Here is a 17,854-nt window from a genome sequence, read left to right on the forward strand (position 1 = left end):
GATACAATTTAGAAAATTGGCTTGGGCAGGGGGGGCATATAAAAAGAGGATGATAAAGTGGCACATGATGGATAAGGCAGGACAGTTTGGAGGGGTGGTGAAGGCAAACCTCTCTGGCGAGGTGATATCTCAATGGAGGCTTGAGAGATGGGAAGGTGCCAGTTGTGTAGAGTCAGGCAGAGGTAAGAGCAGGTGCAAAGGCCCTGAGGTGGGCCTGAAGCGTGAAAAGAAATTGTCCTGAGGCGAGTCAGGCACAGAGGGAACAGCATGTGCAAAGGCCCTGAGGTTGCAAAGCCCTCACATGTGCAACTTCCAGCAAAGAGACCAGTGTGGTAGATCAGAGAGAGAGGGGAGAGGAGAGGGAAAAAAAGACTAAGAGGTGGCTGGAGCCAGACCCGAGGGCTGTGGAGGTCTTGGTGAGGAATTTAGATTTTATTCCACATGTGGTATGAGGAGGACATTGGAGAGTCTGAACAGATGCACTGTGGAGAGTAATTTGGAGCAGAGCAAGAAGGGAGGCGGGGAGCCAATGAGCAACGTGTCCTCATTGTTCAGGTGAAAAACTATGGGCTGGCCCAAAAGTTCGTTTGGGTTTTCCCATGGGATGTAATGGAAAAACCCGAATGAACTTTTTGGCTAGCCCAATATTATTCGGACAGGCCTCAGTTCAGCACCGCCCTCTGCCAATTACATCTAAAAATTTCTAAATATTATATGATATCACTTATATGGGAAATCTAAAAAAAAAAAAAGATACAAATGAACTTATTTACAAAACAGAAACAGACTCACTGACTTCAAAACACACTTATGGTTACCAAAGGGGAGAAAGGTCCGGGGGAGAGATAAATTAGGAATTTGGGATTAACGTATACACACTATTATATATAAAACAGATGATCAACAAGGACCTACTGTACAGCACAGGGAACTCTACTCAAGATTCTGTAATAAGCTATAAGGGAAAAGAATCTGAAAAAGAATAGGTATAGGTATAACTGAATCATTTCGCGGTACACTTGAAACTAACACAGCATTGTAAATCAACTGTACTCCAATATAAAATAAAAATTAAATTAAAAAAATAAAATTTTAAAGTTAATTAAAACCTTTTTGTTGAGGTATAACATCTACCCACTGAAGTGTACAATGCCCTGGTCATAAGTGGATGACTCAATGAAGTTTTACTTACGAGTAACCTCCACACCGCCCAAGGTATAGAACATTCCTTTCCTCTAGAACATGGTTTCTCAAGCCACCACAGTACTGATGTTTGGCGTGGGATGATTCTTTGTTGGGAGGGGCTGTCTTGTGTACTGTAGGATGTTGACCTCGACCCCAGCCAACACCCACTAGATGCCAATAGCACCCACATCACACCTCTTACTTGTTTTTTTGTTCCCTGGAAGTTTGTGCATTTTGACTACCTTCACCCATTTCCTGCACCCCTCCCCCCCCACCTCTGGCAACCACCAATCTGTTCTCTGTATTACTGAGTATGTTTTGTTTAGATTCCACATGTGAAATCATACGGTACTTGTATTTCTCTGCCCTGCTTATTTCACTTAGCATAATACCCTTCAGGTGCATCCTTGTTATTGCAAATGACAAGATTTTCTCCTATTTATGGCTAAATGATATTCCAGTGTGTGTGTGTGTGTGTGTGTGTGTGTGTGTGTCTGTGATGCTTTCTTTATCCATTCATCCATTGATAGACACTTAGGTTGTTTCCATGTCTTGGCTATTGTAAATGATGCTGCAATGACATGGAGGTGCAGATATCTCTTTGAGATCAAGATTTTATTTCCTTTGGATAAATACCCAGAAGTGGGATTGCTGGATCATATGGTAGTTTTATTTTAAAATTTTTAACTGTAGGGGCTGCACCAATTTACATTTCACCAACAGTGCATGAGGATTCCCTTTTCTCCACATCTTCACTAGCATTTGTTGTCTTGTCTTGTCTTTTTTTATAGCAATTTATATATACATATATATGTGTGTGTGTATATGATTATTTTAAGGTGCTGAATAATCATATATATATGATTATTTTAAGGTGCTAAACACTGTTTTTCTTTACTTTTTTTATTGAAGTATAGTTGATTTACAATATCATGTTAGTTTCAGGTATACAGAACAGTGATTCAGTTGTGCATATATATATATATTCTTTTTCAGATTCTTTTCCCTTATAGGTTATTACAAATATTGAATATAGTTCCCTGTGCTATACAGTAGGTCCTTGTTGGTTATCTGTTTTACATATAGTAGTCTATATGTTAATCAACCTCCTGATTTATCCCTCCCCTGCCTCCTTTCCCCCTTGGTAACTATAAGTTTGTTTTCTATGTCTGTGAGTCTCTTTCTGTTTTGTAAATAAGTTCATTTGTATCTTTTTTTATTAGATTCCACACATAAGCGATGTCATATGATATTTGTCTTTGTCTGGTTTACTTCACTTAGTCTGATAATCTCTAGGTCCATCCATGTTGCTGCAAATGGCATTATTTCATTCTTTTTATGGCTGAGTAATATTCCATTGTATATATGTGCCACATCTTCTTTATGCATTCATCTGTCGATGGACATCTAGGTTGCTTCCATGTCTTGGCTATTGTGAATAGTGCTGCTATGAACTATCTCGTCTTTTTGGTGATAGCCATCCTAAGAGGTTGAAGCAACATCTCATTATGGTTTTGATTTGCATTTTCCTGATGATTAGTGACATTCAGCACCTTTTCATGTAACTGTTGGCCATCTGTATGTCTTCTTTGAGAACACTTCTCAGTTTGGACAGCTCAGAATGTCCCCAGACAGTGCCAAATGTCCCTGGGGAGCATAATTGTCCCTGATTGAGAACTGCTGCTCTAGAAGTTTCCCTCATGCTCCTTTTCCAATGTCCCCATCCCCAGCACATCATTGGCTTTCATTCCCATCTGTTAGTCTTGCCTGTTCTTGAACATATTATGAATGGAAACATAAGCTGCCTCACTGCAGTCTTGTGTGATTATAGAGCTTCTTTGCACCTCAGTTTCTTTCTCTGTGAAATGGGTTGATGAATTCACCATCTCATAGAACCAAATGAGCCATTAAAGCCTGTAAAGGAAGGAGCTCAGAGAAAACATTGAATAAATACTGCGATTTAATGTCAGCGCCCTTAGCTCCTGGCACACTTCTTCTTGTTTCCCTAATGGCTGGCATACAGTAGGTGGTCAGTAAGCATTATTATTATTGTAGTCATTATCGCTGCTGTAGAGTGACAAGGATTTGAACCCAGGCTACCTCTAGCACCAGTCTTATACCCTCTTGACTTCTAAACCTGACAACTTGGCCTTGCCCATTTTCCTGCATGGAAACAACTGTCTCAAGAATCACTGATAGCTTCTCCTGAGCTTCTTCCACCTCTGCTATTTTCTTTTGTTGTTGTTGCACACAAGCAGGATCTTAGTTCCCCAACCAGGGATCGAACTCATGCCACCTGTAGTGGAAGCGTGCAGTCTTAACCACTGAACCGCCAGGGGAGTCCCTACCTCTGCCTTTTATATGACATGTATATGGTAGTCTCTCCCTTGCCCTCAAAACCCACTGCTCCCGCAGGTTCAGTGATGACCGACCGTGTGGGTTACCCCTCCTGCTTCTCTGATTGTGCCTCTACCACTAGCTTCTCTCTCCCTTTCTGCCCAGGCAGTATCCTCAGCCTTCTGTCTTGCTCAGACAGCCCAGCCCAGCCCTGACGTTTCCCCTCTTCCCCCAGCAATGCCATCGGAAAGCAAGGCTGGCACAGGCCACACGGTCATTCTGGGTCCAGCAGAAGCCAGAGGTTGCTTTGCCCCTTCTCTGACCCTGCTGTTCTCTCCATGTCCCCACAGAAGGGCAGGCAGACCTCTGAGAGAAGAGCATCCAGAGACCTGCCCTCATCTTCCCCCATTCCCAAGTGGTCTTGCTGACGTAGCTCAGCATCGTCAAGGGTAGAGAAGGGAATATGGATCCCACCCCATCCTTGTCATTGGTGCAGGAACTGCCAAGCCGGGGGAGACAGAACAAAGAGAGGCAAAGGTATTTATAGTTAAGATGACTAAGATTAAATAATAAGAATAATATCTTAAATAATTAACATTATTTATAGTGGGGAGCACTCAGATCCCAGACCAGTGTTATCCAATAGAAAGAGAACCCAAGAACCCAAGTCACATACGTAATTGGAGATTTTCCAGTAGCCACATTAAAAGAGTAAAAAGACACTGGTGCTGTTCATTTTCATCATCTATTTTATTTAACCAGTATATCCAAATAGTTTTCATTTCAATCAGTAACTAGTATAAAATGACTAAGGAGATATTTTACATTATTTTCTCATACTACATCTTCAAAATCCGGTATGCATTTTAAACTTTATAGAGCATCTCATTTCGGACACTAGATTTGTAATCTGAACTCTTGATCTGTATTTAGATTTCATAAAGCTCCAGTAGAAAAAGTACATCCGCTGATTATTAGGCACATGCTAATCAAAACTACAGTGAGGTACCACCTCACACTAGTTAGAATGGCCATCATTAAAATGTCTACAAATAACAAATGCTGGAGAGGGTGTGGATAAAAGGGAATCCTCTACACTGTTGGTGGGAATGTAAATTGGTGCAGCCCCTATGGAGAACAGTATTGAGGTTCCTTAAAAAACTAAAAATAAAGCTAACATATGATCCAGCAACCCCACTCCTGGGCATGTATCTGTAGAAAACCATACTTTGAAAAGATACATGCACCCCAATATTCATTGCAGCACTATTCACAATAGCCAAGACATGGAAACAACCTAAATGTCCATCGACAGATGAATAGATAAAGATGTGGTACATATACACAATGGAGTATTACTCAGCTGTAAAAAAGAATGAAATAATGTTATTTGCAGCAACATGGATAGACCTAGAGATAGATTATCACACTAACTGAAGTAAGCCAGACAAAGACAAGTATCATATGATATCGCTTATGTGTGGAATCTAAAGTATGACACAAATGAACTTGTCTACCAAAAAACAACAGACTCACAGATATAGAGAACAGACTTGTGGTTACCAAGTGGGAGGGGGAGTGGGGGAGGGAAGGATTGGGAGCTTGGGATTAGCAGATGCAAACTATTATTTATAGAATGGATAAACAACAAGATCCTACTGTATAGTACAGGGGACTATATTCAACATCCTGGGATAAACCGTAATGGAAAAGAACATGAAAAAGAATGTACATATATGTATAGCTGAATCACTTTGCTGTACAGTAGATATTAACACAACATTGTATATCAACTATACTTCAATAAAATAAATTTAAAAAAAGAAAAAGTACATTCACATGCTTAAGCTGTTCCAAGCCTACTCATAAATTTTCTAATAACTCAACTGAGTATTGTTCTTTTTAAAATTCAGATTAAACAAAATTAAAAATTCAGTTCCTCAGTCACACCAGCCACATTTCAAGTGCTCAGTGGCCACGTGTGGCTCATGGTGGGTGGTCCTGTTGGATGGCACAGATATAGAACATGAACATTATCCAGAAAGTTCCACTGGACAACATTGTGGCTTTAGACCAAGTTTTTTGTTTTTTTTGGGGGGGTTGTTTGTTTGTTTGTGTTTTTTTATCAGTGTCAGTATTGACATTTGGGGCTGAATAATTCATTGTCAAGTGTGTTTGTCTTTTGCACTGTAGGATATTCACCAACATCCCTGTTCTCTATCCACTAGATGCCAGTAGCAGCCCCCCTTCCCCTCATGACAACCAAAAATGACTCTAGACATTGCCAAATGTCCTTTGGGGGGTGGGGGGAATAACCCTTAGGTGAGAAACACTGTTTTCGATCAAAACAGAGTTCAAATCCTAGTTCTGCTCTGTGCTAGATGAGTGACTTTGGGCAAATCCCTAAGCCTCGGCATTCTCATCTGTGCAATGGGGCAATGAGTAGCAACCACCTTATAGAATCACTGTGAGGGTAAAACCTAGCTTCAGGGTCATGGGGATGACTGGAAGCCATGCCCAGCGCATAGTAGGTGTTCAATAAACAGTAGTTGTGATTACCCATTGTGAACCTAAACCCATAAACCCCTGTGCACCCGTTGTAAGAGCAGGGCAGCTCCTGGACTCTAAGGCCTCTCTGATGGTGTTCGGGGGTGCTCGTTGACATGTCCTGGAGAGACAGAGGATTTAAATCCAGGCCTCACATGCTTAAATAGGCAGAGTTTGGAGAGTCCAAGGATCTGGGGTCTGGTCCCAGCTGTGTCACTGATCTTGCTGGTTCTGGTACTTTTTGGGTGCCCAACTTTCCCCTCTGTGAGGTGCGTGGAGCTGACCACCGTGATCTCCCACTAGACCCTCTAGCTTGGCCTCTATTTCTGATTGTTTCCTTAAGGAAGGGAAGAGGTGCCCGGGTAGACAACAAAGGGAGGGGGTTTGGACAAAAGCCAGACTCCACTCCCTGCTTCCTGCTGCCTCCAGTCTTTGCTAACACTGTGTCTTTTCCCTGGAAAACTCCTTTCTCTACTCCCCACCTCCCCTGGCCCAGCTGGCTTCAGCTTATCCTTCAGGACTTGGTGTATGTGGCACCTCCTCCAGGAAGCCTTCCCTGATCCCCTGCCCCTTCCCAGTCTGGGACTGGTGTCTCCCACCGACTTCTATGCTTCTGCCACCCCACCTTGATCATTTGTCCATCTTGGCCAGGCTGCATGCCTGAAGTGTAGTAGGGGCTCAGCAGAGTGTGTCTATGCTGAGAGCGAGTGAACGGCATCCAGGCAAGAAAGGTGGAGAGTAGGTTAGCAGGACGCCGCATTGAGCATGAAGGACCAGGGGGCAGGGGTGGTGGGTGGGTGTTCGGATAAGCTCGCCTTGGCTACAGGTCCATGGAGTTTGGCTCTGGGTACCAGATGCAGGAGAGATGTGAGGTTTTGTGGGGTGGCCACTGCCTGCCACCTTCACACCTGCGTGTGCCGTCCCCTGGATGAGAAGATAAACCCACCTGTCTGGCTGTTAGAGGCTTGAGGGGTGGGCCAGGAGGGAGGGTGAGGGTCTCCTGAGTGCCTGGACGAGGGAGGAGCATGGGGGACACTGGGGATCACGTACCTAAGGAGGGTCGCCCTGGCAAAATCTGTTTGGCAGACGGTGGGGGAGAAGGGCAGCTGTTGTAACAGCCCAGGCCTGGGGTGACAAGAATCCCTGGAGGCTGCACCCTTGTCAGGGAGGAAGCAGAATCCCACGCCAGCCCCTCCTGCTCTTCTCTGCCCCTGGAGCCGCTGAAGGGCTTGGCTGGGGAGTGAGCACTGCAGCCCCCATGCTGGCCATTTGGGGCCTGGAGGGGTACAGGGGGGGCACAGGGTGGCTCTGAGGGACTCCCCAAGCGGACAACACCACCAGCCCTCTGCTTCCCTGGCTGCCAGGGAGTTCCCATGTGGGAATGCAGTCTCCCACTCCGCACATTCCAAAACCCTGGGAGCCAGCCGTGCCTCCCCCAGGGAGGGTCCACCCAGCTCGGTCTGGTGGTGCCAGCCCCTGAGCAGGAAGTTGTCAGGTAGAACCCAGGGGACTTGAAAGATTAGGACAGATCTATGGTCATCCTTCTGTTCACCTTTAAGGCCAGCCGGACCCTTGGGTGGGGGGCAGGGGTGGGGTAGGGGGGCGTCTCTTGGTCTGGCAACAGGCTTTTTGGGAGCCAGGCTGAGTCTGGTGGGGGGGGATCCCCTGGGCCCCTCTTCACAGAGGGTATCAGTCGGTGGGCGTTAGTCGCCACGAGGGCACTGAATAATGCCAGCTGAACTTTGCCAGCTGCGGAGTCAGTGCTTCCTCCTAGGGCAGGCCCTGCCCCGCTCGGGAAGCTCAGCAAGGCGTGTCCTCAACGCCCTCCCAGGAGCCTGGCTGGCTCGACTGGGCTGGGTTCAGTCACTGGGACTTGTTCGGGGTGAGGCGCACTTCCCTGGGCGGGTGGGCAGGAGCATGGGCAGGGAAAGCCCTGCACACCTGGGGCGCCATCGGCGAGGGCAGATGCTGGCTCTGACCGTGACCCTCCTCCTCACCTGTGGGCCAGGTAAGCTGGGCTGAGCTGGGGCCAGCAGAGGAGTCAGACAGATTCCTGGAAAAGAGGGGCAGATGTGACAGGCTCCTCAGCTTCCCAAGCACCCCTCCAGGGGCAGCCACAAGGGCTTTTGCTTTTCAGCAAAGGCTTCCATCACAGCCAGCCAGGTGAGGCTACGTTTTCCAAACTGACTGGGGAGATTTCATACAGTGGCTACGTCATGAATTAAATATTGCTGGATCAGAGATACCCAGGCACCTCTTCTTTCTCTGGCTCACTTATACGTTCGTTCCCTAGGGTTTGGGTGTGGTTTTTTTGTTTTTTATTGGAGTATAGTTGATTTACAATGTTGTGTTAGTTTCAGGTGTACAGCAAAGTGATTCAGTTATACATTCATTCTTTTTTAGATTCTTTTCTCACATAGGTTATCAGAGAATACTGAGTAGAGTTCCCTGTGCTATACAGTAGGTCCTTATTGGTTATCTATCTGGGTTTGTTTGTTTGTTTATTGACACCTCGGATCCCAGTACCTGTGCTCAGCTCTCAGGTGGGAAATGAGAAAGCCACAGCCCCAGGCTTGCAGGAGCTCCAGGCTGGTGGGCGAGGCAGAGGGGTGCCCAGGCTCTCTTGGTACAAGGCTGAGCAGGAGGTTTGCCACCTTAGGGGTTCTGGAGGTGAGGGTTTGCCTAAACTGCAGGGTGGTGTTTGGTTGGCAGGGATTTCTACAGGTGCAATTAGTGGAAGAAGGAAAAGGGCACTCCTGGCAGGGAGAATGGGTGGGCAGAGGCTAGGAGGCAGGAAGGCGCAAGGTGTGTTTGGGTCATTCAATGTGATGTGAGCGCATTTGGGCTGCTTGAAGGGGGGATGCTGAGGGGAGGGGTGGGAGCAGAAAGGCAGACTGTGAGGGTTAGGGGAGGTATGTTCTCGGCTCTCAAGGGGCACTTTGCAGGCCTGTTGGTCATCTGAGGGATCAGCTTGGATCTGGCTAACCAGAGAAACTCACTGGCCTCAGGAAAAGCTGAGAGTCCAGCTTGGTGTTGGGCTCTCTCCCCTACAGAAAGAAGGTCCAAGATCCTCCACGTGTGGCTCCAGGGCTGCCTAGACCCCCGGACTGTTTTACTCCAGCTGCCTCCTTGGGCAGGAAGTCAGTGCTTTCCAGCCAAACCGCTCTGGTGTCCAAGATAACCTGAGAACGGGCATCTACTATGTGCCAGGTGCTTAAATATCTGTTCGTTTACTCCTCCCAGGAGAAAGGACTGTCCTCAATGCTTGTCTGGGAAATGGAAGCCACTAAGGCCTGAAGGAGAGTGATGGTGGGGTCATCCTGCTTCCCCATCCTGAGGACTTCAGGCCCTGGACACTGGCAGCCCAGGAGCCACCCAGAGTAGGTGGGCTGCCTCCTCACCCACTCAGGCCTCACTGCAGCTCCTGAAGCAGGTGGAGAGGGCCCCCCAGCCCCCCAGCCCTGAGTCACCCAGGCCAGCCCTTGCCCCTGGAAGAGCTTTGCGGTTGGATGCCATTGTAAGGCACCCACACAATGGTCTGAATTGTGGGCGGGTTTGTATCAGACAATTCCACCACCTCTGATGGGGCGTGTCACCCTGAGCTGTCCCCAAAGCACATCACCACAAACAGAGGCTGTTTAACTGCTTTTGACCCCAAGGCTCCCTCAGAGTCTGATGCTGAGGGCTGTTTGAACTGAGCAGACTCTTGCTCCTGCCCAGTGAGGGCTGGTTGCCTGGACTAAGGGTTGACACCCCTCCCCAATTCCCCATCAATTCCACAGTAAACAGGACGCCTGTCAGGGCAGGGATCCCCCTGGAATATCAATTCAGACACCCTTCAGGACTCTTGATTTTAACGCTGGGAAAGACTCCCTTAATCCCTGGGCATTGATGAAAAGAAATCTAAATCCAATGCTGACAGGCTGTGTGTCCTTGGGCTTGACACCTAACCTCTCTGAGTTTCTATCTCCCCAAAGAGTAATTTTAAAAATTCCAGAGCCGGCGGAGATCCATTCCCCACTCACCTCTCCCTCCACCCTGGACTCATCTGGTGCATCTTCATCCACCTCTGCATCCTGTGCTTTTTCCCTCTTTGCCCCTGTGGCTGAAACACCCCAAGATCCCAGAGGACTGCAATAATCATCATTTTGTATTGCGTGCCTACTATGTGCCAGGGCTTTTTTTTTTTTAACATTATTAAGTATAATTGCTTTACAATGTTGTGTTAGTTTCTGCTGTGTAACAAAGTGAATCAGCTATATATATATACTACCAAATGTAAAATAGATAGCTAGTGGGAAGCAGCTGCATAGCACAGGGAGATCAGCTGGGTGCTTTGTGACCACCTAGAGCGGTGGGATAGGGAAGGTGGGAGGGAGATGCACGAGGGAGGGGACATGGAGATGTATGTGCCAGGGCTTTTACCTGCGTTATCTGGATTGAGCTTGTGTGGGTGAGAATAGGGGTATATTGCCTCCCATTTTACAGAAGAGGAAACTGAGGCTCAGAGAGGTTGAGCCTTTTGTTTAAAGTCACACAGCAGGGATCTGAACACCCATTTCTAGATGATTCCTAAGTCCTGACCTTTACCCTCTGCCTGGGAAGAGACTGAGGGTTGAGGAGGATTTCTCCTCTCCTGGCTGTTTCCTGGCCCTTGAGTACCTCCCCCAGGGGAGACAGCTGTTCTCCATTGCCCCTCTGAGCAGTATCCTGACAGCACAAAGATCTTGCTGTGCTGTTGAGCCCCTTCCTGCGTCCCTGGACAACAGTCATCGCCCCAGTCCAGGCTTGGCTGAGATATCCGAGGTCCAGGGAGGGAGATTATCAAGGGACAGGGCATTGGAGGGAGTAGGTGTGTGTGTGGAGGGTATCTGGAGCTGAGAGGTGGGCTCCAGAGTGTAACCTGCTCTGGCCAGAATTTCAGAATCTTTCACCACCTGTGACTCAGCTCCAGGAAAAGAGGAAAGGTTTGCTCATGTTTTCTCCCGATCACAAGGAATAGAGTCACCTTTCTTTCCAGTTACTGTGTGGCCTCCCCCAAAAGGAAGGTGCTGGATCCAGGCCGGCAGGGCAGCCCTAGGCTTCTTTATACCTAGGTTGTCCTTCTGGTCACTTGATGCTCCCAAGGTTGCCCCAGGCGAGCAGGTAAATGAACCCCTCCCGCCTTCAGGGAGACCCAAAGTTCCAGAGTGATGTGAATGGCCATCCCCATTTCAGAGGTTAGGGGACAGAAGCTCAAAGAAGGTTTCTCATGTGACCAGGGTAGATCTGGGCTTCAAACCCAGTGTGTCTGACTCCAAACACTACACTCTGCATCCCACTATCCAAGTCTGGCTTCTCGGCACATGTACCAGCCCACTTCCTCATCTTCCTGCCCCTGCTCAGGGCTCAGAGCTGTCCCCAGGGACCTTAATGCATCATAAGCCCAGAGCTGTGGGAGGCAAATGCCAGGCCAGCTGTGATCAAGAGAAAGATCCTTGCTGAACTGATATTCTAGCAGGGGGAGACAGACCATAACCCATAACAATAGTAAGTAAATTAGGTATTTAAGTATTAAGAAGGTGATAAGGAGAAAAATTTGGGACAGAGAATCTGGGGTGCTGGAGTGTGTTGCGGGGCGGGTTGCTCTTTTCAGTGGGGCGGGGTTGGGGGAAGGCTCCCTGAGAAGCAAAGACTTGAAGGGGGAGGACGTTATTGCTGTGGGTCCATGCTAACACATCCCAGTGAAACCCAGTGCAACATGGGGATAGATATTCTCTGATGTTATTTCTGCTTTAAAGATGGTGAAACTGAGGCTCCATGAAGTGAGCTGGGGCAGAACCAGGATGAAATCCAGGACTCCAGGACTTGAGTTCCAGCTGTGTGTGTGCGTGCATTTGTGCGCGCGTGTGTTACTGAATTTGTATGTGTGCACAAGTATGTGGGAGAGTGCGTGTGTGTGTGTGTGTGTGTGAGAGAGAGAGAGAGAGACAGAGACAGAGAGAGAGAGAGAGAGAGAGAGAGAGAGAGAGTGAGAGCTCTTTCTTTCTTGCAGGGGGTCCTCCTCTTTCTCTCCTGGCAGCATGTCCTCACTTTTCTCAGGTGGGAAGAAGAGCCTTTAGGTCTTTCCTTCCAGGGCACATAGGACTTCTGCCCTGGGGAACAGTTGGTGCTGAAATCCCCAAAGGACCACCCCCACCAGCAGTCCCTTGTGGGTGCAGGATGGGCCAGCAGGGCAGGGGAGCAGTGGGCTCTGCCCATTATCGGAGGCCCCTCCTGCAGGTGGGGATGGGCTTGGCATTTCCCCTGCTGTCCTGGGCTGGGTGCCCCCGCCCTGCACCCCCCTGCTGGGTCCATGCCTGGGAGGAGATGCCCAAGGAGCTTCCCCAGCTCGTCTGACCCCATACCTGCGTGGAGCCGGGCCTCACAACGGTCAAGGGAACAGACATTGCAGTGGGGCATCCTGCCTGGCTGTCCCCCACCCTCTCTGGACCTCTCATCCCACACTGACCAGTCTCATCTACCTCCATTGGACCACTCTGCCCCTTACAAGGGCTGTTCTGGGACAGCTGTCCTTTGGGCGTCCAGCTTTGTGACTCCCCAACATACAGTGAATCTGACCCCTGCTTCCCATCATTGATTCTTATCCTGGTCCCCACTTTCTCTGATTCTGACCCACTCCCTAAGAGTAACTCTGATCCAAGTTACCTCCTCCCTCTAATAATAATAATAATAATAATATTGTGATAAGTGCTATGCTAAAATGAGTTGTAATAATATCTTTATTATTTTATTTTATTTTGTATTTTTAAATTTTAATTCACATAAAGTTCAGTCTTTGGTGAATTTTGACAAATCATATTCATACAACAATCGAGAACACTGTCGTGTGCCGGACACTGTTTTAAGCCCTTTGCATAGATTAATTCATTTAATACTCTTAGTGACCTGATGAAGTACATATCATTATCATTTCCACGTTGCAGATAAGGAAACCGAAACCGAGTTTCCTTTTTAGACTGGGACCCATAATAAGAAATACATTGTACCCTATGACCAGTTATGTGTAAGGCAGCCTGTCCCAGTACCTGGAACATAGTAGGTATGCAGTAAATATTCATTGCATAAATAAAGGAGGAGGAGACTACTGGCCTGCAGCCTCATTCCCCAGTCATGACAGATGCCCTGATAACCTCAGGGGATGCTAGTTCATCTGCACTGTCCAAAGTAAAACCCAAGCTCAGGTTGCCAGCACTGGCATGAAGACGAGCAAAACATCTTTTCTGACAGCTGCAACCTCCTCTGAGAGCCCCAGGATGAATTCAGTCCTCAACGCTCCTGAGGCTCTTAGAGAAGCATCCAGCTTTGCCCCCTCTCCCTCTGTACCCCCCTCCATCCTCAGAGGGCCCTCTGGAAGAGCCCTTGGGTTTGTGTCAAGTGGTACCCACATGCCCCCCAACTTCAGCCAGGGCTCTGTCCCCAATCCTGTCATGGGTCCAGCTTCTCCTTTTGGGGACATTCTTGGGGACAAGGTCCAGCCTAATTTTTGAGTCCCTATCTTCTTCACAGCCTGTCTCTGAGAACATGGCTGATCTGGGGCATGAAGCTTGGAGGACACTTCAGGGACAAAGAACTGTCTTTTTAAAAATTTTTATTGGAGTATAGTTGATTTACAACATTGTGTTAGTTCCAGGTGTACAGCAAAGTGAGTCAGTTATACGTATACATATATCCACTCTATTTTAGATTCTTTTCCCATATAGGCCATTACAGAGTATTGAGTAGAGTTCCCTGTGCTATGCAGTAGGTCTTTATTAGTTATCTATTTTATATATAGTAGTGTGTATATGTCAGTCCCAATCTCCCAATTTATCCCTCCCCGCCTTTCCCCCTTGGTAACCATAAGTTTGTTTTCTACACCTATTTCTGTTTTGTAAATAAGTTTATTTGTACCATTTTTTTTAGATTCCACATACAAGCGATATCACATGATATTAGTCTTTCTCTGTCTGACTTATTCACTCAGTATGATAATCTCTAGGTCCATCCATGTTGCTGCAAATGGCATTATTTCATTCTTTTCATGGCTGAGTAATATTCCATTGTATATATGTACCACATCTTCTTTATCCATTCCTCTGTTGATGGACATTTAGGTTGTTCCCATGTCCTGGCTATTGTATCAATAAATAGTGCTGCAGTGAACATTGGGGTGCATGTATCTTTTTGAAGTATGGTTTTCTCTGGATATATGCCCAGGAGTGGGATTGTTGGATCACATGGTATCTCTATTTTTGGTTGTTTAAGGAACCTCCATACTGTTCTCCATAGTGGCTGTACCCATTTACATTCCCACCAACAGTATAGGAACTGTCTCTTAGAAACACAATTACCAGCAGCAACCATGCCTGAGCTTACGACCCAGGCAGTTCACAGCCCCCCATGCTGGGGAGAAACCCAGCTGGATGAAGGAAAAGCCCTGGGCTTTGCCTCCTTCCAGCATCACTCAGTTTACAAGGAATGAGCCTCTGCCTTCTGTGGTGTCCTGGGCCGTGCGGGTGGGCAGCTTTCCCCTGGGTGGATGAGCAGGAATTCTGAATTCTGGCTGCGTTCCTGTTTCAGGATCTGTTCTGAGTTGTCTGAGACTCCCTACTTCCTAGATTTATTACCCTCATCATCACAGTCAGTTTCATTTTTGCTTTTTATTTTTTTATTCCATCCTCCTCATCCTTTTTTTTTTTTTTTTGATAAAAGTATGTTAGAAATTTATTAGAAATATAAATGCATTAATCTTACAAAAATAAGAATTGACACTTAAAATGTGTAACAAAACTCCATGTTTTTTTCTGGTTAAATATTCAGAATCCTAAGAACATATTTCCATACGTGTGTTTATTTAATGAATATTGTGATAGGGTTATCACAATAGATGTATTTACCTAATATTTTAGGTTTGCTGAATGAAACAAATGAAAGAAGAACAAGAAAAAGCCAGACTGACAGACTCTAGAAGAAAGAGATCAAACCTATCATTATTGTTAAGAAGTAGTGTAGCTGTAGGGTCATTTTTTTTTTTTTAAATCTTGAGTCCCTAAGTTTGTAGGCTAGTCATCATCCCCTGGGTTATCAAGGGCAAACTCCTGCAAGATCCCCCGGAGTCTGGGGGTCTTGCCCTCAACCACCACCTCAAAGGAAGCCATTTATGTCTGATTGCACCCCTGCTACTTATAAGCAAGGCTGGCTCCTCAGCTCTAGGGGTGAGAGAGCCTGCAATTTGCCTGCTGGGGAGGAAGGACCAGACCTCTGGTATCTGGGACCTGGCAGGGTGGATGCAACCAAACGAAGAGGTACTCCTGGCAGCAACCAGCAGTGGGATGGGGAGTCCAAAAAACATAGACCCAGTCATCAGCGTTGCCCTTCATTAGCTACATTACCTTGGAAAGTGTTGCCACTCTGTGCCTCAGTTTGTCCATCTGTAAAATGGAAATAATTTCACTGACTAACAAAGAAGGCATATGGAAAGCACCCAGTGCAGGCCTGTGACCCTCTGGAGCCATTCAGAACCAGTGACTAAAGATAATAACACAAGGAAGCCCCAGGAGACAATAAATTCTGGACCTGCAGGTCACTGCATCCCTATTGCACTTTCCTTGTATTAATTTTTGAGTGCTAGTTTGCATGTTTGAGTGCTTAGCTCAGTGGGACCTGATAGCAGATGAGTGCTACCTGCATCTTAGCTCTACTGAGCTTTAAGGGCAGAAAGCACGCTAACCTGGACGCTGAGAAAGAAGCAGCCTGCTTAGGATAGGACAGAAGGCCCCAGAGAAGCAGGGTCACAACAGAACTGGATGTGGACCCTCACTCAGAGCCCTTGCCGCTACGGAGCTGAATCCCTGCTCACCCTTGGGGCAAGAGGAGGAGGCAACTTCTTGCTTCTTCTAGTTGAAGTCCCCAAAGGATTCAGACTGTGCATAAAGCCACCTCTCTTTAGGATATGTGCCTTCTTATTAGGGGTTCAGCCAGTCAGTATGAGGGGGGCTGGGATGGCCCTATCTTATCACAGACTCTTCTCCTCCCTTGGGTTCTAGGAAGCTGGCTCCTTCCAACCCAGAAGCTTATAGGGTGGAAATAATGATAATGAATTATTATATTATGTGGATAACTTAGTTCCATTCAGCAGGGGTGTGTGTGTGTATGCTGGGGTTCTTGGCATTGGTGGCTGTGTGTCCTTGGGAGTAATGTCCCCAATGTTCTCCTTCCATTTGCTTATCTCTCTCAGGGCTTCTGGGAGCATTTACACAGAAATCAATCCAACTCGATCATGATGTATTATTCTGCCATTTGCAGCAACGTGGGTGGGCCTAGAGAATATTATGCTTAGTGAAATAAGACAGAGAAAGACAAATACTGTATTGTATCACTTATATGTGAAATCATATCACTTATATGTGAAATCTAAACAAATATATAAATGAATGTATATGCGAAAGAGAAACACACTTAACGATATGGAAAACAAAAGAGTGGTTACCAAAGGTGAGAGGGAAGGGGGGAGGGGCAGGTTAGGAGTAGGGGGTTAAGAGATACAAACCACTGTGTATTGGGTTGGCCAAAAAGTTCGTTCGGTTAATGAATATGTTCGATAAAGTTGTTGGTGAAACTGAAAAATGTGTCTTATTTTTGCTTAAAACCAAATGAACTTTTTGGCCAACCCAATATAAAATAGATAAGCAACAAGGATATACTGTATAGCACGGGGAAGTATAGCTGCTATCTTGTAATAATTTTTTTTTTTTTTTTTTTTTTTTTTGCGGTACGCGGGCCTCTCACTGTTGTGGCCTCTCCCGTTGCGGAGCACAGGCTCCAGACGCGCAGGCTCAGCGGCCATGGCTCACGGATCTTCCCGGACCGGGGCACGAACCTGCGTCCCCTGCAACAGCAGGCAGACTCTCAACCATGTCGCCACCAGGGAAGCCCTCTTGTAATATTTTTAATGGAGTGTATATAAGCTGTAGAAATGCTGAATCACTAGGCTATACATTTGAAACTGATATAATATTGTAAATCAACTATACATCAATTTTAAAAGTCGCCTCATTAACATGACAAAAGGCACCTTTATTGCTCTCATCGTGCAGGAAATTCCAAGGGTATTAAGAGCTCTTTGCCAGAAATGCGGACAAAGACCAAATACATATTTCTTATTATAAATTACAATATCACAGCTTTAAAGAACACTTTCCAGAGGAGGAGATACTTGAACTGTGTGGGGTTTTTTTTTTCATTTATTGAGGTAACATTGGTTTATAACATTATATAAGTTTCATGTGTACAACATTATATTTCGACTTCTATATACACTACAGCATGCTCACCACCAAAAGCTTAGTTTCCTCCATCACCATAGAGTTGATCTTCTTAACCCATTTCATCCTCCACCCATTCCATTTCCCTTCTGGTAACCTGTACTATGTTCTCTGTACCTATCTGTTTGTTTTTGCTTGGTTTGGTTTGTTCACTTATTTTTTTAAATTCGGTTTTATTTATGCAGTATTCTATTTATATGCTTGTTTTTTATATTCCACAACTAAGTGAGATCATATGGTATTTGACTTTCTCTGTCTGACTTATTCCATTTAGCATGATACCCTCTAGATCCACCCATGTTGTCACAAATAGCAAGATTTCATACTTTTTATGACTGAGTAGTAGTCCAGTGTGTGTGTGTCACACACATTCTTTATCCTTTCATTCACTGATGGGCATTTAGGTTGTTTCAATATCTTGGCTATTGTAAATAATGCTG

The 17,854-nt window shown here is 46.2% G+C and overlaps 1 protein-coding gene across 1 annotated transcript in view; it reads left to right on the forward strand.

The window, feature by feature from the left end:
- The first annotated feature begins 7,797 nt into the window (after positions 1-7,797).
- The window catches only part of MUC16 (mucin 16, cell surface associated), a 41,321-nt gene continuing 31,264 nt past the window's right edge, over positions 7,798-17,854 (forward strand). The window contains exon 1 of the mRNA XM_065873801.1: positions 7,798-8,077. Coding sequence (XP_065729873.1) covers positions 7,798-8,077 — 280 coding nt within the window. The remainder of the gene's footprint in view (positions 8,078-17,854) is intronic.

The sequence above is a fragment of the Phocoena phocoena genome, chromosome 3, assembly GCF_963924675.1.
Source record: "Phocoena phocoena chromosome 3, mPhoPho1.1, whole genome shotgun sequence".
Classification (NCBI taxonomy): Eukaryota; Metazoa; Chordata; class Mammalia; order Artiodactyla; family Phocoenidae; genus Phocoena; species Phocoena phocoena.